Consider the following 25,462-nt stretch of genomic DNA (forward strand, 5'->3'; position numbering starts at 1 on the left):
GGGTCCTGCCTGCTGCAGGCATGGCGGGGAGGCTGAAGTGATGCAGAAAAGAGAAAATAGTAGGAAACGAGGCTAGAAATGTAGATTGATGTCCAGATGTAAAAGCTTTACTGCATTAAAGAGTTTGGAGTTTATTCTACCAGCGGAAGTTAGGGGCTTTTTCGGTATCAGAATGACAGGCCCACACCTGGGCTTTTGTGAGATCTCTCAGGCACCTCGTGGAAAATGTTATTTTGAAGGGACTGCGGGCAGAGAGACCAGTTAAGAGGTCAGGACAATGGATAAAGGGAAAGATTAGAGCTTGGACTGAAGCAGAGAACAGAGGAAGTAGAGCAGGAACAAATCCAGAAATATTTGAAAGTTTGACTCAATAAATTTAGATGATTAATAAATTAATTCAATATGAGGAGTGAAGGAGAATCAAAAATGATTCCAAGCTTTTAGCCTGGTTACTTGGGACAGAAAGTTGGTAGGAGAGGAGAGGCAGCTCAGGAAAGGGCAATTTGGGAATACTGTGTTAACCCCGTGAGTTAGAGGTCCATGCTGGACATTTAGATAGAGATTGGAGGGGAAACCTGAAAAGATCACTATGGGACTGGGGAACAGGTTTGTAATTCCAAGTTATCAGCATCTAGAAGGCAGCCATGGGAGGAGCCCGTCCTGTGAGCGTTTGGCTTTGGGTTTCTTGCTGTCTCAACTGGTCTTAAATATAAGCATGATAAGGGGGTTGTAATGGATTCCAAGCTCAGTAAGTCTCAGGCATCCAACAAAGGGAAGCAAGAGCATCTCCTTTGGTTTGGCCCAAGTATTACAGATTTTTTTTAAAAAGCTGAAGGAAAGCCAGGAGTGACCAGAGGATCAACGATGCTCCCACACTTCCTCCCTCCTCTCACCCACAGCCTCCTGATGAAGAGGAGGAAGTTTCTTTACCACTTCAAAAACGTGCGCTGGGCTAAGGGCCGCCATGAAACCTACTTGTGCTACGTGGTGAAGCGACGGGATAGCGCCACCTCCTTCTCACTGGACTTTGGGCACCTTCGAAACAAGGTATCAATTAATACCTGCTTCCCAAGCAGGGCATTTTTAGAGCCACCTGCTGATGGTACCACTTTCAGCCTGTTTCATTTGTCTCCACTAGATTCCTCTAATCTCTTTTTTACATGTCCCTGCAACCACAATAGAAATACCCCAAAGGGTGTCATTTAATGTCCTCCCCAATCATGCTGAGCACATCAAGGCCACACCTTGCTTCAATGCCAAGAATAACTGCCCCAAAACTTCCTCTCCTTTCCCCAGCATCCAAATTGCCTTTAAGATTAAAGAAGATATCCAAAGAAAGAGGCTTTTGATTTGGGGGAATATATACAGCTCATTCAAGCTGAATTTTAAATGTGGAAAAACAAACTGTGGCTTTAGAATTTTAAAAAATTAAGGAAGAAAAATTTAGGAAAAATTAATGACTCCATTCTGTCTTCCAAATGAGTTCTATTCCTTCCTGCTCACATAGATCAGAGGCCAGTAAGTACATACGTAATAGTGAGCCTCAGAAAACTCAGGGAAGCCTTTAATTAAAACTTGAAGATCAGAGAATTACATTTCCAAGAGACTTCTTCACCAAAACCCAGATGGGTTCACATACTCTTCTGCCAATGAATATTTCCTCTCATAACATGCAGTGACATCTAGTCTTGGTGGAATTCCAGGGAAGAATCCAAGGGTGGAATGACACTGGCTAGTTTCTAGGGCTAGTTTTACTCTCCAATTTTTTTGGCCTCCATTTGTATTGTGTAAATTATCTCACTGCAATTGTTTTACATTCTAATCTCTTTCCTATTTGGTAATAAGACACATTCTAAACATAGAGAGCTTTTGTGTTAACAACCCTTTCCTTCCCTCTCATTTAATCCTCACAACCAAACTTCATTCCGCTGATGAAGAATCAGGAGATCCAAGAGTTGGGTGACTTGTTTAAGTCACAAGAGTGGCGATGCCAGGAAATGGAACCTGGGTCTTCAGATTCTGGGACTAATGACTTTTCTGCAGTATTAAGGGGACTTGCTGGGAATTCCCTGGCGGTCCAGTGGTTAGGGCTCTGCGCTTCCACTGCAGGGGGCACAGGTTCGATCCCTGGTCGGGGAACTAGGTCCCGCATGCCACATCGCAACTGAGTTCACATGCAGCTACCGATCCAGCATGCCACAAGTAAAGATCCCGTGCACCACAACTAAGACCCGGCACAGCCAAATAAAATTTTTTTTAAAGAGTACATGCCTTAATTTTAAAAGCTTATTGCTAAAAACTGCTATCATCTAAGCTTTCAGAGAATCATAGTGGTAACAAAGATCACTGACCACAGATCACCATAACAAATAAAATAATGAAAAATTTGAAATTTGCAAGAATTACCAAAATGTGACACAGAGACACAAAGTGAGCAAATGCTGTTGGAAAAAAATGATGCTGATAGACGTACTCGAGACCGGGTTGCCACAAACCTTCAAAACGCAAAATATCTGCAAAGTCCAATACAGCCAAGCACAACAATATAGGTATCCCTGTATTTAATTGCTCTTAGCCCCAGTGGCGCCTATTACCTCTCTCAAAACAACACTCAGGGACTTTCCCTGGTGGTGCAGTGGTTAAGAATCTGCCTGCCAATGCAGGGGACATGGGTTCGATCCCTGGTCCAGGAAGATCCCACATGCCGTGGAGCCGCTAAGCCCATGTGCCCCACCTACTGAGCCTGCACTCTAGGGCCCACGAGCCACAACTACTGAGGCCGCGTGCCACAACTGCTGAAGCCTGCGCACCTAGAGCCCGTGCTGCGCTACAAGAAAAGCGCACTGCAACGAAGGCCCGATGCAGCCAAAAATAATAAATTAATTAATTAATAGATTAATTAATTTTAAAAAAACAACACTCACCTGTCAGTCTCATAATCTATCTCCTAACCCTAAATTTTCTGACCTCCACTTAGTGGTCCAGTGTATTTCCACAACGTTACATCAACAGCCCTTCCAAGCCATTTGCCTTCCCCTCCAAGGAAGAAAAAGGAACTTCACAAACAAAAATGAAATCTGAGATAGTGTGCTTCTCCTTCATCCACCCAACTCATTCCATCCTCCCCATTCCACAGAGAAGCTGTACGTTTTTCCCTTCCTAGGGCCAAAAGTGCAAAGTGTTTGGGCTCACCACTTACACTGTGTCCTTTCCGGCAGTTGCTTAACCTTCCTGTAACCTAGGACAAAACTGCAGACACCCCAAAAAAGATCACCCTGGGAGGGACACGAATTAATGACTGTAAAGCTACCGGCAGGGCAGTCAAGGTCAGTAACCCTCCACTGAGCCCTCTGCTCTCTCCCCAGGCGGGATGCCACGTGGAATTGCTCTTCCTCCGCTACATCTCCGACTGGGACCTGGACCCCGGGCGGTGCTACCGTGTCACCTGGTTCACGTCTTGGAGCCCCTGCTACGACTGCGCGCGGCACGTGGCCGACTTCCTGAGAGGGTACCCCAATCTGAGTCTGAGGATCTTCACAGCGCGCCTCTACTTCTGCGACAAGGAACGCAAGGCGGAGCCCGAGGGGCTGAGGCGGCTGCACCGCGCTGGGGTCCAAATCGCCATTATGACCTTCAAAGGTGCGCAGGGACCTTTCTGCCCGGCTCAGCAAAGCACGGTTTGCAATTCAGATTGCGGGGGGGGGGGGGGGGGGGGACCAGGGGGGCAGAATTCTGGGAGTTCTGGTTCGCCTTTGGAGCCAAAAGTTATCAACTAGAATTGGAGGAAAAAAACCAATGGCTTGGGACTTCCCTGGTGGCACTGTGGTTAAGACTCACATGCCCAATGCAGGGGACCCGGGTTCGATCCCTGGTCAGGGAACTAGATCCCACACACATGCCGCAAGTAAGAGTTCACATGCAGCAACTAAGGAGCCTGCGAGCCACAACTAAGGAGCACACCTGCTGCAACTAAGAACCAGCAAGACCAAATAAATAAATAAAATATTAAAAAAAAAAGAACCAATGGCTTGGACCCAAGGCTTTGGGCGGAGCCAGGGTTTTCTTTCTTTCCTCATGATTTGAGATCTGAGCTATCCCCTTCCCCCTCCTTTTTTTTATAGATTATTTTTATTGCTGGAATACTTTTGTGGAAAATCATGAAAGAACTTTCAAAGCCTGGGAGGGGCTGCATGAAAATTCGGTTCGTCTGTCCAGACAGCTTCGACGCATCCTTTTGGTAAGTTAAGGGCCTTCTTTGCTTCTCATTTTCTTTCTCTCTCCAAAGTCATCTATCCCTGAAGCTACTTATACTTCCTTTTCTTATATTTCCCACATTGTCGTGTGTGTTTGTGTGTGTGTGTGTGTGTGTGTGTGTGTGTGTGTGTATTTATCATTCTCTCCTTATTTTTCCTCTGATGAAAACTTTACAGAGCACAGGCTGTAGGCTTCTGTAGTTATGGCGCTCGGGCTTAGTTACTCCGTGGCATGTGGGATCTTCCCAGACCAGGGCTCGAGCCCGTGTCCCCTGCATCGGCAGGGGGATTCTTAACCACTGCGCCACCAGGGAAGCCCCTCTCCCCTTACTTTCTTCAAAAATGTTTACAAAGTCATCCACTCTCTCTTTTTCTCCACAGCCCCTATATGAGGTTGATGACTTACGAGATGCATTTCGTACTTTGGGACTTTGATACCAACCTTCAAGAATGTCACATACAAAGAAATACCTCTGAAGACAGTGGGTAAAAGAACTATCCTTCAAGAATTCTGTTTTTCTTCAACTCTCACTTTCTCTGAGTTTAGAAAAAAGTATTCATAGATGTTTTTAAAATGTCTTGAAAATAGAAGGAACCCAGACCCACCAGGGTTAATGCCGCAACTGGTGCAGTTTTTAAATGCAGCATCGCCCCCTACTGGGAAACGACAGAACTGCAGGGCCTGGGAGCCCCTAAGTGTCAATACTCTGCCATTTAAGCAGAGAGAAAGCAGAAGGTAAATACTGAGGAGCATGGTGAGAGGATCAAATGTTTTATAACCGGTATCCTTTATTATTTGATTCTTGTTCTGAGTTTTCAGTGGTATTAATGATAAATTTTTCTACTCTTTTCCATTGGGGCTCACTTTCAAGTGAACAAAATTCTGTCACCCTGTGATCCAAAGAACTTCCTAATGAGAGAACCTGGGTGATTGTAACCCCAAGCCATCTCTTCAAAGCATTAATATCCAAGCATGTGTTGTATGTTGTAATTGTCTGAAGTATGTTTTTATGTTTGTACGTACAGAGGATTTTTTCTTGGTATGGAAAATGCCTGGTCATCTTTAGGCTCTTGTATAATAAAGGATCTTAAAATGAATTTGAGGGCTGTGAAGAAGACACACTAAAAGTGAATGTATACCTCAAGTAACAAATCTGCAAAAAGATCCTTTTAAGGGCTTCCCTGGTGGTGCAGTGGTTAAGAATCTGCCTGCTGATGCAGGGGACACGGGTTCAAGCCCCGGTCCGGGAAGATCCCACATGCCGCGGAGCAACTAAGCCCGTGCACCACAACGACTGAGCCTGCGCTCTAGAGCCCGCGAGCCACAACTACTGAAGCCCGCATTCCTGTGAGCCACAAGAGAAGCCACCGCAATGAGAATTCCGTGCACCACAACGAAAAGTAGGTCCCGCTCACCCCAATGAGAGAAAGTCCACACGCAGCAGCGAAGACCCAACCCAGCCAAATATAAAAACTAAATTTAAAAAAAAAAATATATATATATATGATCCTTTTAAAATCATAGTTTTGCAACTATACATTTCCCATATAACTAGTGAATGCTTGGAAGGGACTTGCTTGAATGTTGAGAAAAGAAAAATCTATTCTCTCTGATGGGTCTTTGAACCTCAGCAATGCCAACCAGGTCAAGGTTTTCCCCTTTTTGTGTGTATGTGTCACCTCTCTCAAAGAAATGTGACGATATAACAGACTGTGACAGAAGAATAGTTGGGAGGGAAGGATGACAGAGCATTGCAAGGAAATGGTGTTTTATCCAGTAAAATGGTGTGAGCCAGCATGGCGGAGAACGGTCATTTGTCCCTAATAACTATCCTGGACTCTGAGAAAAATATTCAGAATAACCATAACACTGTACAATTATTACCCAGCAACCCTTGCAACGCAGATAAACAGATCCACAGGAAAGGCTGAACACATAACTGTATTATTTTATTTTTATTGTACATAATTTGTGAAAGAGTTAAATATTAAAAATCCTTATTCATGTATTCATTCATATTGTATGTTTATGCTATGTGGTGTCTCGTATTTTTATCATAATTTCCCTTTCTGATATGTTGAAATGGATTCCTAATGTCTCATAAGTTTATACCTTTAGAAATGCTTCTAGTAGCAAAGCATGTAATTCTAACATAATCTAACATTGTAATAACATTGCTATGAAACCCTCTTGATGCTTAGTCTAACACTGTAATAACTTTGCTATGAAACCCTCTTGATGTTTAGTCTAACATTGTAATAACTTTGCTATGAAACCCTCTTGATGTTTAGTCTAACATTGTAATAACTTTGCTATGAAACCCTCTTGATGTTTAGTAAACTTTTCCCACAGCAAATTTGATTCTGGCTCATTTCAATCAACTGAATAAATGATAAATAATTTTGGAAGTTTTGGAGATAAAAATGCCAAATTCAAGTAAATCCAAAAGTGATTTTTAAAAGGTTAAATTACAAAATTCGGATGATGCAATAGAATTCAGAGTCCAGGAATAAGCCCACACATCTATGTTCAACTGATTTCTGACAAGGGTGCCAGGACCATGCAGCGGGTGAAAGAACAGTCTTTTCAACAAAAGATGCTGAGACAACTGGATATCTATGCGCAAAAGAATGAATGTGGACCTCTACCACAATACACACAAAAATTAACTTAAAGTTTATCAAATACCTAAATCTAAGAATGTCCCTAATTAGTACATGCTTAAGTCTGCTCTTTGGAACTCAGGGAAGGCCTAAGATACTAAAGCCTTTTTCTACAAACAAGAAACAGGGGACACAGTGGGGCTTTTGTACCGGGAAGGGTCGTTTTCAATCCCCCCTTTTCTTTGATAGGACTCAATCCTGAGGGGAATGAAGTGGGACAAGAAAGGGGATAAATTTTGGATAGAGAGGTTAATCATAAACTCAGCAGGGGAACTCTTGTTTTAGGAGGATTCGGTTTCAGACTCACAGAATGGGGAAAAAAATATTTACAAATATTATCTGTATATACTCTGCATATTCAGTATCCAGAATACATAAAGGACTCCTAAAACAACCTAATTTAAAAACGGCTGAAAGACTTGAGTACATTTCTCCCAGGAAGATTTACAGACTGCTAGTCAGCATATGAAGAGATTCGCAACATCCTTAGTCATTAGGGAAATGCAAATCAAAACCACAGTGAGATCCACTTATACCTACTAGGATAGCTATAAACAAAAAACCAATAACAACAATTGTTGGTGAGAATGTGGAGAAATCAGAACTGTCATATGAGAAAGTGGAGAAATGAGAACCATATATTGGCTGGTGGAAATGTAAAATTGTGCAACCACTATGAAAAACAGTTTGGTGGTTCCTCAAAAATTAACATATAATTACTGTATGACACAGCAATTCCACTCCTTGGCGTATATCTGAGAATTGACAACACATGTTCAAACAGAAACTTGTACATGACTATTCTAGCAGCATTATTTGTGGTGGCCCAAAAGTGGAAATTCCCAAACATCCATCGACTGATACATGGATAAACAAATGTGGTACATCTGTACCATGGTATTTTACTTGGTTATAAATAGATGAAGTAATGACACTTCCTACAAAATGGATGAACTTTGAAAACATTGTGCTAAGAAGTCAGACACAAAACACCAGCTATTGTATGATTCCATTTATGTGAAATGTCCAAAATGGATAAATCCAGAGTTCTGATTCCATGCAACAGTGGGCAAGGTACTTAACCTTTCTAAAGTTTTAATTTTCCATCTGTAAAATGGGTATGATATGTTAACTTTTCATACATTTTTTTAATTAATTTTTGTTGGCGTATGGTTGATTTACAATGTCGTGTTACTTTGTGCTATACAGCAAAGTGAATCAATTATACATATACATATATCTACTCTTTTTTAGATTCTTTTCCCATATAGGTCCTTACAGAGTACTGAGTAAAGTTCCCTGTGTCGTACAGTAGGTTCTTTATTTCTGGTCTCAAGTTGAAGGATTACACAAAGCTGGTGCTATCCTCGTGAATAGCATTGCCACCCTCTAGAAGACAGCAACCTAGAAATCACCGCTGACATTCCCTCTGACCCTATATCTGGTCCTGTAGACTTGTGGGCTAAATCTCTTGAATTTATTTACTTTTCTCTATTTACTATCACCTGGTGGGCAGGGGTGGGGGTGGCACGGTGGAGGGCAAGGAGCAACCCCTGACAGTCAAAAACTGGCCTGATACTCGTAACCAGGCCATATCATTTCCCTGTTGGACATAAGTCTCGTAGAATACCAACCTCAGACAAGATGACTCTAAGACCATGACAAAATGAGAGCAAGCAAAGCCACTTCATAATTTGTCTGAGACACCCACAAAACACCCAACACCCCCTCTCTTGGGTAAAAAGAATGTCTGCTACTTCTTTACCAATTACAGCCTTATCCTTGTTCCAGTCAGCCTTCCCCAAAGATTTATCAACAACCATAGAATCGACCCTACTCCCTCACAATGTCCAATCTAACCAATCAAACGCAAATCTCCCTTTTCTTACGCCCTCCCCCAAATGACCAAACCAAACCCCAGATTCTATAATTGAATGTATAGCTATGGAGAGTCCCAGTAAGAGAAACGCCCTCAGGCTGAGACATTTCATGGCTCATGGTTCCCAATGAGGTGCACTCTCCCTCACAGAGAGTCATAAATCTCACTTCTTCAACTGCAGGCATTTTCTTCATGGTCTTTAGCTGGAGCCATTGACACCTTAGTTGGAGCTATCAACATTGCTTGCTTACTCTATTGCCGAGAGTTATGGTATTCAGTAATTCTTAATATATTTTACTGACAGTTATTCTGTGGTGGTGATGATGATGGTTGTTTTTTTAAGAAAATTTCATGAGAAATAAATGCTGAATCTGTTAATGGGAATTGGAGGACTTTGGCCACAGAATGTTATTTATAGCATGTTAGAATTTAAGTACATGTTCAATTTATTAAAGATACAAATTTCAATACCTAATTTTAAGCCTTCAAAATTGTGTAATATGATTTCCAAATCTAATTTTCTATTAAGGGACTTCCCTGGTAGCACAGTGGTTACGTATCTGCTTGCCAATGCAGGAGACATGGGTTTGAGCCCTGGTCCGGGAAGATCCCACATGCTAAGGAGCAACTAAGCCCGTGAGCCACAACTACTGAGCCTGTGCTCTAGAGCCCGCGAGGCACAACTACTGAGCCCGCGTGCCACAACTACCGAAGCCCGCGCACCTAGAGCCCGTGCTCCACAAGAGAAGCCACTGCAATGAGAAGCCCGCGCACCGCAACAAAGAGGAGCCTCCGCTCGCCACAACTGGAGAAAGCCGGCACGCAGCAACGGAAGACCCAGTGCAGCCAAAAAATAAATAAACAACATATAAATAAATAAATAAATAACTTTTTAAAAATTTTCATACATATTGGGACTTCCCTGGTGGTGCAGTGGTTAAGAATCCACCTGCCAATGCAGGGGACACAGGTTCGAGCCCTAGTCTAGGAAGATCCCACATGCCACAGAGCAACTAAGCCCATGCACCACAACTACTGAGCCTGCGCTCTAGAGCCCTCAAGCCACAACTACTGAGCCCGCAAGCCACAACTACTGAAGCCCGCAAGCCACAACTACTGAAGCCTGCGCTCTAGAGCCCGCATGCCACAACTACTGAAGCCTGTGAGCCTAGAGCCCGTGCTTCACAACAAGAGAACCCACCGCAATGAGAAGCCTACATACCTCAATGAAGAGTAGCTCCTGCTCGCCACGATTAGATAAAAGCCCTCAAGCAGCAATGAAGACCCATAGCAGCCAAAACTAAATTAATTAATTAAAAAAAAAGTTCATACATATTAAAAAAAAAGAATCCGCCTGCCAATGAAGGGGATGCGGGTTCGAGCCGGGTTCGAGCCCTGGTCCGGGAAGATCCCACATGCCGCGGAGCAACTAAGCCCATGTGCCACAACTACTGAGCCTGTGCTGTAGAGCCCACGAGTCACAACTACCAAAGCCCGCACACATAGAGCCCGTGCTCCACAACCAGAGAAGCCACCGCAATGAGAAGCCCACACACTACAACGAAGAGTAGCCCCGGCTCGCCGCAACTAGAGAAAGCCCGCATGCAGCAACGAAGACCCAATGCAGTCAAAAAATAATTAACTAATTTTTTAAATAATAATTTTGTATTAAATACGAGGAATAACTTTCACTGGTTTTTAATATTAGAGCAACTCAAAACATATATTAAACCCTTTAAAACAATTTTTTTAAATTAAAAAACAATTTTATTTATTTATTTACTTACAATAAGTAAGTTGGGTCTTCTATTGCTGTCTGTGGGCTTTAGCTGCGGCGAGTAGGGGCAATTCTTCCTTGCAGTGTATGGGCTTCTCATTGCAGTGGTTTCTCTTGCTGTGGAGCATGGGCTCCAGACACGCAGCCTTCAGTAGCACACGGGCTCAGTAGTTGTGGCTCGGCGGTTCTAGAGCATAGGCTCAGTAGTTGTGGCGCACGGGCTTAGTTGCTCCGCGGCATGTGCGATCTTCCTGGACCAGGGCTCAGAACCCGTGTCCCATGCATTGGCAAGCGGATTCTTAACCACTGTGCCACCAGGGAAGTCTCACTACCTTGTTTCTCAGATTTCCAAGTAGCGCACCCTACTCTGTTCTGACAATTTGTCTGGGGCAACTCCAGCTTGGCTCTCCTCCTCCAGCTCATTACCTGCCATGTCCTGGACGACACCGCAGAGTGAGATGCATCACGGCCGCGAGGAGGCCAGGGACAGCACTTCAGAGCAGACAAAGAGTGCCGCCATGTTGGAGTCGGGCGGAACCGACCTCGCTGGCTTCCCATCTCCCTTTTAAAACAATTCTATTGGGCTTCCCTGGTGGCGCAGTGGTTGAGAGTCCGCCTGCCGACGCAGGGGACGCGCGTGCGTGCCCCGGCCTGGGAGGATCCCACATGCCGCAGAGCGGCTGGGCCCGTGAGCCGTGGCCGCTGGCCCTGCGCGTCCGGAGCCTGCGCTCCGCGACGGGGGAGGCCGCAACGGTGAGAGGCTTGCGTAACGCAAAAAAAAAAAAAAAAAAAAAAACAATTCCATTCACAAATATGATCACACTACTTTACATTAACATAGCTGCTTTTTAACCACCTTAAATGCTTGACACGGCAGACTGGAAAACAAAGCTAACAAATTAAACCTATAAAAGGGCAAAATAAATGTTAAATATTCCAAACATCTTAATATGGTTTACGGACTGAAATTCTCTTAAACCTTTCAGCCTGAAATGCCAATATCTAATGCAGAATTCTTTGCATTACATTTGAATGCATATTATCTTGAACTAAAATCAAAGGTATTATGTAACTGGCTTTGAGACAAGAAGGAAGGGGGCAGGGCACAACGATTAAGGGAATGCCACAACCATTTAAGAACATAAACTGGTTAGAACCGACTAGGTCCAAGATGGCACAAGATTCTACTTCCAGTAGACCTGGGCCTCATTATACGCTCATTAGCATCTAAATGACACACCCGCAGGGGCCGTGACACAATTTCCCAAAAAGGCCATAAAGTGGGTGGTGGCCCAATTCCTGGAAATCCCCAGCCCTTGCCCTTCCGCAAGATACTTAGAAGATTCCTCCCACTCACTAGCCTATGAAATTATCCAGACCATAAAAACTAAACACTCCATATTTTGTGGCCGCCTCTCATCTTCTAAGAAGACCCACACTCTATGGCGTGTGTAGCTCTCTAAGTAAACTTGCTTTCACTTTACTCTGGCTTGCTCTGAATTCTTTCCTGTGCAAAGCCAAGGAACCTCACTTGGTGGCCTGTCCCAGGGACTCACTCAAGGTTACATATATAAGGATATTCATTCCAACACTGTAGTAGGGAGAAACTAAAAGTAACTGAAAGTCCATAGTAGAATGGTAAATATATTATACAACCGCCATTCTTAGTAAAAGTGTGCAACAATTTAAAAAGAATGATGGGGACTTCCCTGGGGATGCAGTGGTTAAGAATCTGCCTGCCAATGCAGGGGACACGGGTTCGATCCCTGGTCCGGGAAGATCCCACATTCCACAAAGCAACTAGGCCTGTGTGCCACAACTACTGAGCCTGCGCTCTAGAGCCCGCGAGCCACAGCTACTGAAGCCCACGCACCTAGAGCCTGTGCTCCGCAACAAGAGAAGCCACCGCAATGAGAAGCCCGCGCACCGCAACGAAGAGTAACCCCTGCTCACTGCAACTACAGAAAGTCGCGCACAGCAACAAAGACCCAACACAGCCATAAATAAATAAATGAATAAATTTATTTTTTTTTAAAGTCTACAAACAATAAATGCTGGAGAGGGTGTGGAGGAAAGGGAAACCTCCTACACTGTTGATGGGAATGTAAATTAGTATAGTCACTATGGAAAACAGTATGGAGGTTTCTTAGAAAAGTAAAAATAGAGCTACCATATGATCCTGCAATCCCACACCTGGGCATATACCCGGAGAAAACCATAATTCGAAAAGATACGTGCACTCCAATGTTCTTTGCACCACTATTTACAATAGCCAAGACATGGAAGCAACCTGAATGTCCATCAACAGTAGAATGGATAAAGAAGATGTGATATATATATATAAAAGAATGAAATAATGCCATTTGCAGCAACATGGATGGACCTAGAGATTATCATACTAAGTAAGTCAGACAGAGAAAGACAAATATATGATATCGCTCATGTGGAATCCAGTTTTAAAAAATAATACAAATGAACTTATTTACAAAACAAAAACAGACACATAGATTTCGGGAAAAAAATAAATAAATAAAGCCTATGCTTACCAAAGGGGAAACATGGAGGGGAGGGATTAGAAGTTTGGGATTAACATACACACACAACTATATATAAAATAAGTAACCAACATACACACACAACTATATATAAAATAAGTAACCAACAACTATATATAAAATAAGTAACCAACATACTGTATAGCAGCGGTCCCCAACCTTTTTTGCACCAGGGACCGGTTTTGTGGAACACAATTTTTCCAAGGATGGGGGCGGGGGGTGGGGAATGGTTCAGGCAGTAATGGGGAGCAATGGGGAGTGGTAAATGAAGCCTTGCTGGCTCACCTGCCACTCACCTCCTGCTGTGCAACCTGGTTCCTAACAGGCCACAGCCAGGGGGTTGGGGACTCCTGCTGTACAGCACAGGGAACTCTACTCAATACTCTGTAATAACCTAGATGGGTAAAGACTCTGAAAAGAATAAATATATTTATATGTATAAATGAATCACTTTGCTGTACACCTGAAACTAACACAACATTGTAAGTCAACTATACTACAATAAAAATTTTAAAAAAAAGAAATTGTTCATTTATGAAGGTTGTGTATGAGAGAGAATTGTATGATTTGTATTGTCTTGTTTTGCCCATTATTGTCTTAGAAGGTTGTCTGAAACATAATAGGCCTTTTATATACATATTGTTTTTTAATTTTATTTATTTGCTTATTTTTTGGCTGCGTTGGGTCTTCGTTGCTGTGCGCGGCCTTTCTCTAGTTGCGGTGAACGGGGGCTACTCTTCATTGCGGTGCGTGGGCTTCTCGTTGCGGTGGCTTCTCTTGTTGGGAGCACAGGGTCTAGGTACGCGGGCTTCAGTAGTTGTGGTGCACGGGCTCAGTAGTTGTGGCTCACAGGCTCTAGAGGGCAGGCTCAGCAGTTGTGGCACATGGGCTTAGTTGCTCCGCGGCATGTGGGATCTTCCCAGACCAGGGCTCAAACCCATGTCGCCTGCATTGGCAGGTGGATTCTTAACCACTGCGCCACCAGGAGAGCCTACATCTTGTTTTGATTGGCTGAGCATCTTAAACTGGGCTACAGGTCAAGCTCCTCAACAGATCTTTAATTCTAATGAGATTGCTTGCAACCAGGCCATACCTCCTCTTGCCTGGGAGGCCACAAATAGTAAATATCTGCTGGTCTGTGGAGTGCAGGGTACCTCTATCTGTTCTGTGGACGATCAGGTCTGTTGACATATGCCAAGTATCATAGCAGGCCAGGGGATCACACAGTCCATTAGTCAAGGACAAATTTGTCTGGTCTTACTGAGTGGAGGGGTGGTATGATATCCATCAAAATTGAGGATTACCATAACCCATCACTCCTGGTACATGTGAAGATAGATTAAGGACAACCTAAGTTTGTCCTAGTTTGATAAACTAGGTTATAACTGGAGTCTAAGCTACCCTACAGTTTATAAACTTTTCAAGGGTCTAAGAACTATTTGAGACCTAAAAGCAAAGAAATACCTCTAAAATACCCAGCTCCCCATTGCCAAATTCCTGCAAAAACAAAGTAAACATTTGAATGGCAAAAAAACATACCATGAAAAAAAAAACAAACATACCATGCCAATTAGCCAATTGTTCCCCAACTCATGTATAAATTTAATGTCACACATAAATATAGGCAATTCATATGTAGTAGGGTCCCCTGTATTGTATACATTAAAAAAAATTTTTTTTTCTGTATACTATGACACCTTAAAAATACCTTTCTGGCTGGGGAGAGGCTGTCCTTTCTGGGGTGAGCCAATTCTTAAACATAGCAAAGATAGGCAAGCTAACCAATCCAGAGCCATGACTCCTCTGTTTGGCTCATATACCCCAAGAGGCAATATTCCTCTCCCTTAATCATCCCAGGGCCGGGTACCAGGCAACTAGGGACCATCCCTATAGGGTAGAACCCAGTGAAATTACTCAAACTAGCCAGTCCTAACTTGCTTACCCTGCACTGCCTTGCCTTTCCTCCCAGAAAGGCCAATAACATCTCTGGCCTAAACCTGCTCCCTCCTGTCTTGTGTCTCCTGACCGCTCTGTTCTTCTCTGTGGCCCTGGGTGGCATACTGTGCCTCCTATCTCTAAGATCTGCAAGTATAATAAACTTTAGTCTGTATTCTCGTGGCTGCACTTGACTGATCATCTCATAAAGGAATGTAAAACAGAAGAAAAAGAATGTTAAACATCTCACCCTACCCAAGGAAGTACCTCCTCAGGTCTATAGGTCTTAAGATAGCACTCAGCCATCTCCTTGACACATCCCTCCTGATTTTATCTTATACACACCTCTTCCCCCAAGGCCATGAATGGGTCTAGTTGGTGAATGTAAGAATGCCTTTACCCTTCACCCAAGTCATACATAATACACTGGGTATTCCCTTCAACCCTTGATAGTGTTTCTAGTTTTCTGAAAGATAAAATGGTGAAACTGGTACAAGGACACTCTGACCCTCCTTTGTCTCCAAGTAAAAGGTACCCTCCCTGTGCCAGGAGGATATAAAGCATCCTTATCACCAGAGACAAGGAATTTAGGGCCAAGAAGGCTATGTAAACAAACCTTGTTACTTCTTCACCTATTTACTAAACCAAGCCCAAAACCCCTGATCTTGTCAATTCCTCACAAATTTATTGTTTCTTTGCCTAAACAGTATTGAAGCTTCCTGCTTTGGTTACTTCTTTGAGTCTCAGATTTCTATGGGGCTCCAGTACACACAGAATTAAAATTGTTTTTCTCCTGTTACTCTGTCTTGTGGCAGGTGTAATTTATTACACCAGCCAAAGAATCCAGAAGGGAAGGAAACATTTTTCCACCCCTAAATGGTTTTAGTATTTCCCTAGAAGACTGAATTGCTATGATATGCAATACCTTTTTTTTTTTTTTAATTTATTTTTGGCTGTGTTGGGTCTTCGTTGCTGTGCGTGGGCTTTCTCTAGTTGCGGCGAGCGGGGGCTACTCTTCCGTTGTGGTGCGCGGGCTTCTCATTGCGGTGGCTTCTCTTGTTGCGGAGCGTGGGCTCTAGGCACGTGGGCTTCAGTAGTTGTGGCACTCAGGCTCAGTAGTTGTGGCTCGTGGGCTCTAGAGCACAGGCTTAGTAGTTGTGGAGCACGGGCTTAGTTGTTCCGCGGCATGTGGGATCTTCCCAGACCAGGGCTCGAAACTGTGTCCCCTGCATTGGCAGGAGGATTCTTTTTTGAATTTTATTTTATTTATTTTTTTATACAGCAGGTTCCTATTAGTTATCTATTTTATACATATTAGTGTATATATGTCAATGACAGGCAGATTTTTAACCACTCTGCCACTAGGGAAGCCCTGTAATACTTATTATTTTGTTTGTGCATGATTTTCAAGGCTGGTATAAAGGAAGCTGACAACCAAGAATCTGTATTTCAACATGGCTTTATTATTTTTTATGCATCATATAGAGGGTAACTTGTTTCTTTGTGGGAAAACATTGCCTTGAGGTAATATATAAAACTTTACTGAAGGTTAAGAATTTATTACCTTGTGGTATAAGGACATTTGTAGGAAACATATGACCCTCCATGGAAATTTGATTTGGGATACAGCTGGGAAATTGTACAAACATTTCCATATTCAGGGATTTGGGGATTCAGGAAGATATGGAGTAATTTTCCTTATTATTTTAAGACTCTGGGAACTCCCTGGAGGTCCAGTGGTTAGGACTACGTGCTTCACCTGCAGGGGGCACAGGTTCGATCCTTTGTTGGGGAACTAAGATCCTGCAGGCCACACCGCACGGCCCAAAAAAAGACTCTGGATTATCTTACCTCCACTGCTTACCTGGCTATATAATCTCTCATTCAATTCAGCTCTTTTGATATCATCAGTCTAGAAAGCACTGTTTGAGTCCTCTCACTGATGACTAGTCAGAACCTGGGAGAATATCTCTGCCATTTGTCTGTCAGAGAATGTGATCGACCCACCAACATTGCCTTCACAGAAATCCCATAGAATAATTCCCTCCTCTACCAAGAGTATATTGTAGTACAGCAACTATGGTTTTATCCTAGCAACTTGCTCATACTACTATGCACTATAACAAGGCCAGGAAGAGCTGCAGACGACCAACCAGTTTCTAAGATCCTTCATAAGTTTTTGCATAAAGTGAAAGCATCAGTTACCAAGAGAAAATACAAGCTAGAGATATTGATTGGTTTGCTTCTTCGTGTGTCTCTCTCACATCTCCAGTCCAAACTGGAAGTATGCCCCTTTTCTTTCTTTTTTTTTTTTCTTTTTCTTTTAAGCTACTGAAGGTGATAGAGTTAATGACACCTTTAGATTCTCATCTTCAACAACTCTTCTCTATTCAGATACACCCTTCCTGGATCTTCTAGCTCAGAAACCAGCATCCAGCACCAATAAAAATGAAGAAAAATATACACAAAAGAGCAGATGCTTGGAGGAAGTACTTCGGAATCCTTTGCCATCTCCAATACTTGGTGCTATGGGAAGGGCATGTGACCTAAAGACAGGTCCTGGGTACTTGCACTCCAGAACTAGGTACAAAAAGTTGTCCCCGGGCTTCCTTGGTGGTGCAGTGGTTGAGAGTCTGCCTGCCGATGCAGGGGACGCAGGTTCGTGCCCCGGTCCGGGAAGATCCCACATGCCGCAGAGCGGCTGGGCCCGTGAGCCATGGCCGCTGAGCCTGCGCGTCCGGAGCCTGTGTTCTGCAACGGGAGAGGCCGCAGCAGTGAGAGGCCCGCGTACCACCAAAAAGAAAAAAGAAAAAAAGTTGTCCGCAGTTTCCTTTCCATACAGGTGTCCAAGTTGAGAGGTGGTTTCTGCTTTATTCCTGGCTCTGTAAACCACAGCTCACTAATAAATGCTGGTCCACAAACACACCCATGAATATTGCCAACGCCTACAAAATCTGGGAAGAGCAGAGTGTATTTCCTGTTGATTTCATAAAAACAGTCAGAATCCTGGCAGGAACTGAGTGCACACTTTCACTACAAGTGAGAATAGAGTTTAAGGGAGCCAAAAAGAGATAGTGAAGTGTCCTGGGGCTAGTAACAGCACGGGAGCTGTCCCATCTCCTGGCTGAGAGCCAGAAAAGGTATATTACCAGGATCTGGAAGAATTAGCTGTAGGGAGAGAACCAGCTAAGAAAGAACTGGCTACCAGAAAACTGCTAGAGTTAATGAATTCAGTAAAGTAGCAGGATACAAAATGCATGCACAGAAATCTCTAGCATTCCTATACACTAATGATGAAAAATCTGAAAGTGAAATTAAGAAAACACTCCCATTTACCATTGCAACAAAAAGAATAAAATATCTAGGAATAAACCTACCTAAGGAAACAAAAGACCTGTATGCAGAAAATTATAAGACACTGATGAAAGAAATTAAAGATGATACAAATAGATGGAGAGATATACCATGTTCTTGGGTTGGAAGAATCAACATTGTGAAAATGACTCTACTACCCAAAGCAATCTACAGATTCAATGCAATCCCTATCAAACTACCACTGGCATTTTTCACAGAACTAGAACAAAAAATTTCACAATTTGTATGAAAACACAAAAGACCCCGAATAGCCAAAGCAATGTTGAGAAAGAAAAACGGACCTGGAGGAATCAGGCTTTCTGACTTCAGACTATATTACAAAGTTACAGTAATCAACAGAGTATGGTACTGGCACAAAAACAGAAATATAGATCAATGGAACAGGATAGAAAGCCCAGAGATAAATCCAGGCACATATGGTCACCTTATCTTTGATAAAGGAGGCAAGAATATACAGTGGAGAAAAGACATCCTCTTCAATAAGTGGTGCTGGGAAAACTGGACAGGTACATGTAAAAGAATGAAATTAGAACAGTCCCTAACACCATACACAAAAATAAACTCAAAATGGATTAAAGACCTAAATGTAAGGCCAGACACTATCAAACTCTTAGAGGGAAACATAGGCAGAACACTCTATGACATAAATCACAGCAAGATCCTTTTTGACCCACCTCCTAGAGAAATGGAAATAAAAACAAAAATAAACAAATGGGACCTAACGAAACTTAAAAGCTTTTGCACAGCAAAGGAAACCATAAACAAGACAAAAAGGCAACCCTCAAAATGGGAGAAAATATTTGCAAATGAAGCAACTGACAAAGGATTAATCTCCAAAATTTACAAGCAGCTCAATATCAGAAAAACAACAACCCAATCCAAAAATGGGCAGAAGACCTAAATAGACACTTCTCCAAAGAAGATATACAGATTGCCAACAAACACATGAAAGAATGCTCAACATCATTAATCATTAGAGAAATGCAAATCAAAACTACAATGAGATATCATCTCACACCAGTCAGAATGGCCATCATCAAAAAATCTACAAACAATAAATGCTGGAGAGGGTGTGGAGAAAAGGGAACCCTCCTGCACTGTTGGTGGGAATGGAAATTGATACAGTCACTATGGAGAACAGTATGGAGGGTCCTTAAAAAACTAAAAATAGGGCTTCCCTGGTGGCGCAGTGGTTGAGAGTCCCCCTGCCGATGCAGGGGACACGGGTTCGTGCCCTGGACCGGGAAGATCCCACATGCCGCGGAGCGGCTGGGCCCGTGAGCCGTGGCCACTGCGCCTGTGCGTCCGGAGCCTGTGCTCCGCAACGGGAGAGGCCACAACAGTGAGAGGCCCACGTACCGCAAAAAAAAAAAAAAAAAAACTAAAAATAGAACTACCATAGGACCCAGCAATCCCACTACTGGCCATATACCCTGAGAAAACCATAATTCAAACAGAGTCATGTACCACAATGCTCATTGCAGCTCTATTTACAATAGCCAGGACATGGAAGCAACCTAAGTGTCCATCAACAGATGAGTGGATAAAGAAGATGTGGCACATATATACAGTGGAATATTATTCAGCCATAAAAAGAAATGAAACTGAGTTATTTGTGGTGAGGTGGATGGACCTAGAGTTTGTCATACAGAGTGAAGTAAGTCAGAAAGAGAAAGACAAATACCGTATGCTAACACATGTATATGGAATCTAAGAAAAAAAATGGTCATGAAGAACCTAGGGGCAAGATGGGAATAAAGACACTGACCTACTAGAGAATGGACTTGAGGATATGGGGAGGGGGAAGGGTAAGCTGTGACAAAGTGAGAGAGTGGCATGGACATATATACACTACCAAGCGTAAAATAGATAGCTAGTGGGAAGCAGCCGCATAGCACAGGGAGATCAACTTGGTGCTTTGTGACCACCTAGAGGGGTGGGATAGGGAGGGTGGGAGGGAGGGAGACACAAGAGGGAAGAGATATGGGAATATATGTATATGTATAACTGATTGACTTTTTTATAAAGCAGAAACTAACACACCATTGTAAAGCAATTATACTCCAGTAGAGATGTTAAAAAATAAAAAAATAAATTAAAAAAAAAGAAAGAACTGGAAAGAACTTGTCTTAAGTCAGGCCACCAGGGAAATAGGCACAAAGCCTAGCTAGCTTAATGCATAACAAGCTGTTCTAATCTTTGGACCATGAAACCTACACAGTACAAATAACCACCTCTGAGTGTTAATCAAATAAATTCTGCCCCTAGGGTTTTAAAGCTGTCATGGTCCATGAAATCTGGTTTCTTTTTCCTTCTAATTTTATATCCCATGGGGGCTTCATGTACCCTTTACCATAGATGAGATCTGAATCCAAAATTAAGCTAAGAGGGATAAAGTATATCAAAATCAGTGAGCGGTTCACGCAAAGATGAGATTTCATAAGTATTTACTACAAAATAAAAATGGCCAATAACTTACATAGGAATGAAACGGGCTCAGAATTCCATCTTGTGTCCCAGGATGAATCAGCTGTCCCCTAATTTTTTTTGTTGTTGTTATCTATTTTTTATAGTACTGTGTGTATGTTAATCCCAAACTCCTAATTTATCCCTCCCCACCCTTTGCACTTTGGTAACCATATGTTTGTTTTCTATGTCTGTGGGTCAGCTGTCAAGTTACCGTGAATTTTAATTTATTCAAGTTACTGCGAATCTTTCTTTGGCATACCTGGTGCTCTTTTTTTTTAATTAATTAATTTATTAATTTATTTATGGCTGCATTAGGCCTTCATTGTTGCGCGTGGGCTTTCTCTAGTTGTGGCGAGCAGGGGCTACTCTTCGTTGTGGTGCGCCAGCTTCTCATTGTGGTGGCTTCTCCTGTTGTGGAGCACGGGCTCTAGGCACACAGGCTTCAGTAGTTGTGGCATGCGGGCTTCAGTAGTTGTGGCACACGGACTCAGTAGTTGTGGCTCGTGGGCTCTAGAGCTCAGGATCAGTAGTTGTGGTGCACGAGCTTAGTTGCTCTGCAGCATGTGGGACCTTCCCGGACCAGGCCTTGAACCAGTGTCCCCTGCATTGGCAGGTGGATTCTTAACCACTGCTCCACCAGGGAAGTCCCCACACTGCTCTTGACATTGACAATTATCAGTTATAAAATAGTTATTCCAGATAGTCTAGTCTATTCTTATATGAAAGTCTGTACTTTATCTCTGATCCTTTAAGAACCTCTTAGGGACTTCCCTGGTGGTTCAGTGGTTACAACCCTTGGGCTTCCACTGCAAGAGGCTCAGTCAGGTTCAATCCCTGGTTGGGGAACTGAGATCCCACACACCGCAGGGGGCAGCCAAAAAAAAAAGTAAAGAACCTCAGTTTGAGAAATACTGACTTGGCCAGTTTCAGAGGATACCTGTTCTCAGCAAGTATAGGGTCTCAGTGAAACTGTCAAGAACACTAGAAACATAGATAGCATTCTTATTATATTGTGTAAAAATTTGATACTTTTTGGTGTGCAGGTCAAAACTCATCATCCAGGTCTGTACAGATACACGTATCTGCGTTCACTCACTTTGAGTGCTGGGACAAGGAGGCAGGTGTACAGGAAGTGATTTGGGTTTGTTGGTTCTTTTGTCTCTGGCTCCTATGGAATTTGTTAGTTTTAGTAATGAGGCAATGAAGCAGGGCTGTCCAAGCCCATGGAAACTCTTCAGACTCAGAAAACTCATTTTATACTTTAAAGCAAGAAATAGATCTTTCATGAAGAAGGATCAGATGTTTAAAAATATTAGCTCAGGGGACTTCCCTGGTGGTCCAGGGGGTAAGACTCCGTGCTCCCAATGCAGGGGGCCCGGATTTGATCCCTGGTCAGGGAACTAGATCCTGCATGCATGCTACAACTAAGAAGCCTGCATGCTGCAACTGAGAGTCCACATGCCGCAATGAGGATTCCGAGTGCCACAACTAAGACCCCTGCAGCCAAAATAAATAAATAATTTTTAAAATAAAAAATAAAAATATTAGCTCAGAAAACAAGTCTGCACTAGGGTGCTGATTCCAAGTATAATGAAAAAGACATGTACAAACTAGCAGAACAAGAACCCACAGCATGTTTCCTCCAAGGGATGTTTTTAAGTTGTAAAATCTGAAGGGAAATAGATCTGATCCGTAAAGAAAATTATAAGAAATGCTCTTTTTGTCACAAGATGGCTTCCTCTTTGGTGAGCAGTATAGTGGCATGACAAGGAGCTTAAACTCTGGAGGAAGAGTGGGTTTAGACTTAGTAGCTATGTGACTTTTCTCAAGTCATTTGAACCTATGTGCCTCAGTTTTCCCATTTATAAAGTGGGGATAATGATAGTAGTTACTTAGTGGGGGCAGTCGTTAAGATTAAATGAGTTCACATGTATAAACCACTTACAACTGTATATATAGGTATGTATTTATGCATATATATATATATATATGTATATATATGTTATTTCTCCCCATTCTACCTAGTACTTATAAAATTTGATTGCCCTATTTGTCTACAAGGCTGCCTTGACTAACTATACTGAACCTTGTAGGTTTCCCAAGCACCTATGGTATATTTGGAAGAAAAACCACTTAATCTATAACTTTGGAGCTCAAGGGGGGAAAAGTCAGGATTAGAAACATAGTTGTAAAATAATTAATAATAATAATTATCATTTATTGAGTGTTTATCAATATTCCAGGCTGTTCTAGGAACTTCCCTGGTGGTGCAGTCGTTAAGAATCCGCCTGCCAATGCAGGGGACACAGGTTCGAGCCCTGGTCCGGGAAGATCCCACATGCTGCGGAGCAACTAAGTGCATGCACCACAAGTACTGAGGCTGCGCTCTAGAGCCCAGGAGCCACAACTACTGAAGCCTGCGTGTCTAGAGCCCATGCTCTGCAACAAAGAGAAGCCACCGCAGTGAGAAGCTCATGCACCTCAACGAAGAGTAGCCCCCGCTCACTGTAACTAGGGAAAGCCCATGCGCAGCAATGAAGACCCAACTCAGCCAAAAATAAATAAATAAAATATTAAATCACTTAAAAAAAATCCAGGCTGTTCTAAATGCTTTACATGTATTATATTGTATGACTCTTGTAACAACCGTATGGTGTAGGTACTTTATTATACCTTTTTTTTTTTTTTTTTTTTTTTCAGTAAGCGGGCCTCTCCCTGCTGTGGCCTCTCCCGTTGCGGAGCACAGGCTCCGGACGCGCAGGCTCGGCGGCCATGGCTCACGGGCCCAACCGCTCCGCGGCATGTGGGATCTTCCCGGACCGGGGCACGAACCCGTGTCCCCTGCATCGGCAGGCGGACTCTCAACCACTGCGCCACCAGGGAAGCCCTATTATGCCATTTTATAGAGGAGAGAACTGAAGCACAAACAGGTGAAGTAATTTGCCCCATGTCACGCAGCAGAAGTAACAGAGCTAGAATTTGAGCAGTTTGGAGGTTCTAGGCTCTAGACTGTCCTCTTACTACCAGACATCATATTATCATATTTATATATTATAGGTTGCGCTGATATTCAGCCAGTACAACAGAGTAGAGCCAGACCGGCTGTCTGATTGGTTGACGCCCTCTTCTGACTTAGTTGGTGCTAGGATGATTCCATTGTTAACATATTATATCACGCCTGATTACAGGTGTAGTTGAAGCCACGGAAATGAATGAGATGTCCTGGGAAGTGTTTAGGTAACAGGGAAGGGCCAAATCGGACTACAAGTTGGATCTGTTTCTTTCACTTTAACCTTTGCTCTCCGTTGCTTTTGTTCACTGTCTCTACATAATGGCTTGCCTAGGGGAATACTGCCCCTCTGCCTGAATGTTAAACCAACGTGCTTTTGTTCAGGGATACATCCAGACCCGTTCCACCTGTGGATGGCTGCAAGGAAGAAGAAATTAACACATCCCCTCCCGGAGGCTGGCCATTCCAGGAGATATCTGCAAAAATTATGGCCTTTTTACTTTACTTCCTCATCTCCTCCCCCTCTCTGTGCTATAAAAGAAACGGGCATCCAAACCCCATAAGATGGTTTTTCAGAGACACCAGTCTGCCAGCTTTCCGAATAAACACCTTCTATTCATTGGCCTGTCGTGGGGCGAGCAGAGCAAGCTTGGACTCAGTAATATTTATACGATATGAGAAAACTAGTATTTGAGCTCCATGAAAGATAGGGTCTCTTTTATTTACTGCTGTTACCAGATTGGTTTTACTCAATCTATCGAATGAATGAATGAATGAATGAGAGGTGATAATCTTATAAAACACCAATATTTCAGTGGTGGACAAAGAAACGCCTAAGAAGAAAACTGAGAAGGAAACCAGGAGACAACAGGTCTTGGGTATCAAAGAGTTCTGAGAAGAATGTGATCAAACACAAGAAGACAAATAGACAAAAGAAGTCAAAATTGAAGACAGCCCATTGGTGTCCTTAGCAAAGGCTTACAAAGCAATTGAGGAGCAGAAGATAAAGAAATAGAATGATGATGGACTTCCCTGGTGGCGCAGTGGTTGAGAGTCTGCCTGCCAATGCAGGGGATGCAGGTTCGTGCCCCGGTCCGGGAAGATCCCACATGCCGCGGAGCAGCTGGGCCCGTGAGCCATGGCCGCTGAGCCTGCGCGTCCGGAGCCTATGCTCCGCAACGGGAGAGGCCACAGCAGTGAGAGGCTCGCGTACCGCAAAAAAAAAAATCATAAAGTTTATCTAGTAAAAGAAACGTGAGAAAACCAAGAAAACTCTGAAAAAGAAAAAGAATAATGGGGGCAGGATGGGCAGCAATTGGGAGATAGGGATTGATATATACACACTACTATATATAAAATAGATAACTAATAAGGACCTACCGTACAGCACAGGGAACTCTACTCAATACTCTGTAATGATCTATATGGGAAAAGAACCTAAAAAAGAATGGACGTATGTATATGTATAACTGATTCATTTTGCTGTACAGCAGAAACACACCATCGCAAATCAACTATACTCCAATTACTAAAAAAACGAGAAAG

General features: G+C 43.0%; 2 protein-coding genes across 2 annotated transcripts in view; one reads left to right on the plus strand and one right to left on the minus strand.

The window, feature by feature from the left end:
- The window catches only part of RIMKLB (ribosomal modification protein rimK like family member B), a 127,734-nt gene that overhangs the window by 99,747 nt on the left and 2,525 nt on the right, over positions 1-25,462 (minus strand). The gene's annotated exons all lie outside the window — the stretch shown is intronic.
- On the plus strand, positions 865-6,596 carry AICDA (activation induced cytidine deaminase). Its single transcript, XM_033867322.2, has 4 exons — positions 865-1,047; positions 3,366-3,639; positions 4,122-4,237; positions 4,635-6,596. Exons 1-4 carry the CDS (start codon positions 865-867, stop codon positions 4,686-4,688), a joined length of 627 nt encoding a protein of 208 aa, XP_033723213.1. The 3' UTR covers positions 4,689-6,596.

The sequence above is a fragment of the Tursiops truncatus genome, chromosome 11 (genome assembly GCF_011762595.2).
Source record: "Tursiops truncatus isolate mTurTru1 chromosome 11, mTurTru1.mat.Y, whole genome shotgun sequence".
NCBI classification, from domain to species: Eukaryota; Metazoa; Chordata; class Mammalia; order Artiodactyla; family Delphinidae; genus Tursiops; species Tursiops truncatus.

Coding starts and splice junctions, on each gene's coding strand:
- AICDA (XM_033867322.2), top strand. CDS start 865: ATGCTCCCACACTTCCTCCCTCCTCTCACCCACAGCCTCCTGATGAAG. Junction 1,048..3,365: donor TTGGGCACCTTCGAAACAAG/GTATCAATTAAT, acceptor CTCTCTCCCCAG/GCGGGATGCCACGTGGAATT. Junction 3,640..4,121: donor CGCCATTATGACCTTCAAAG/GTGCGCAGGGAC, acceptor TTTTTTTTATAG/ATTATTTTTATTGCTGGAAT.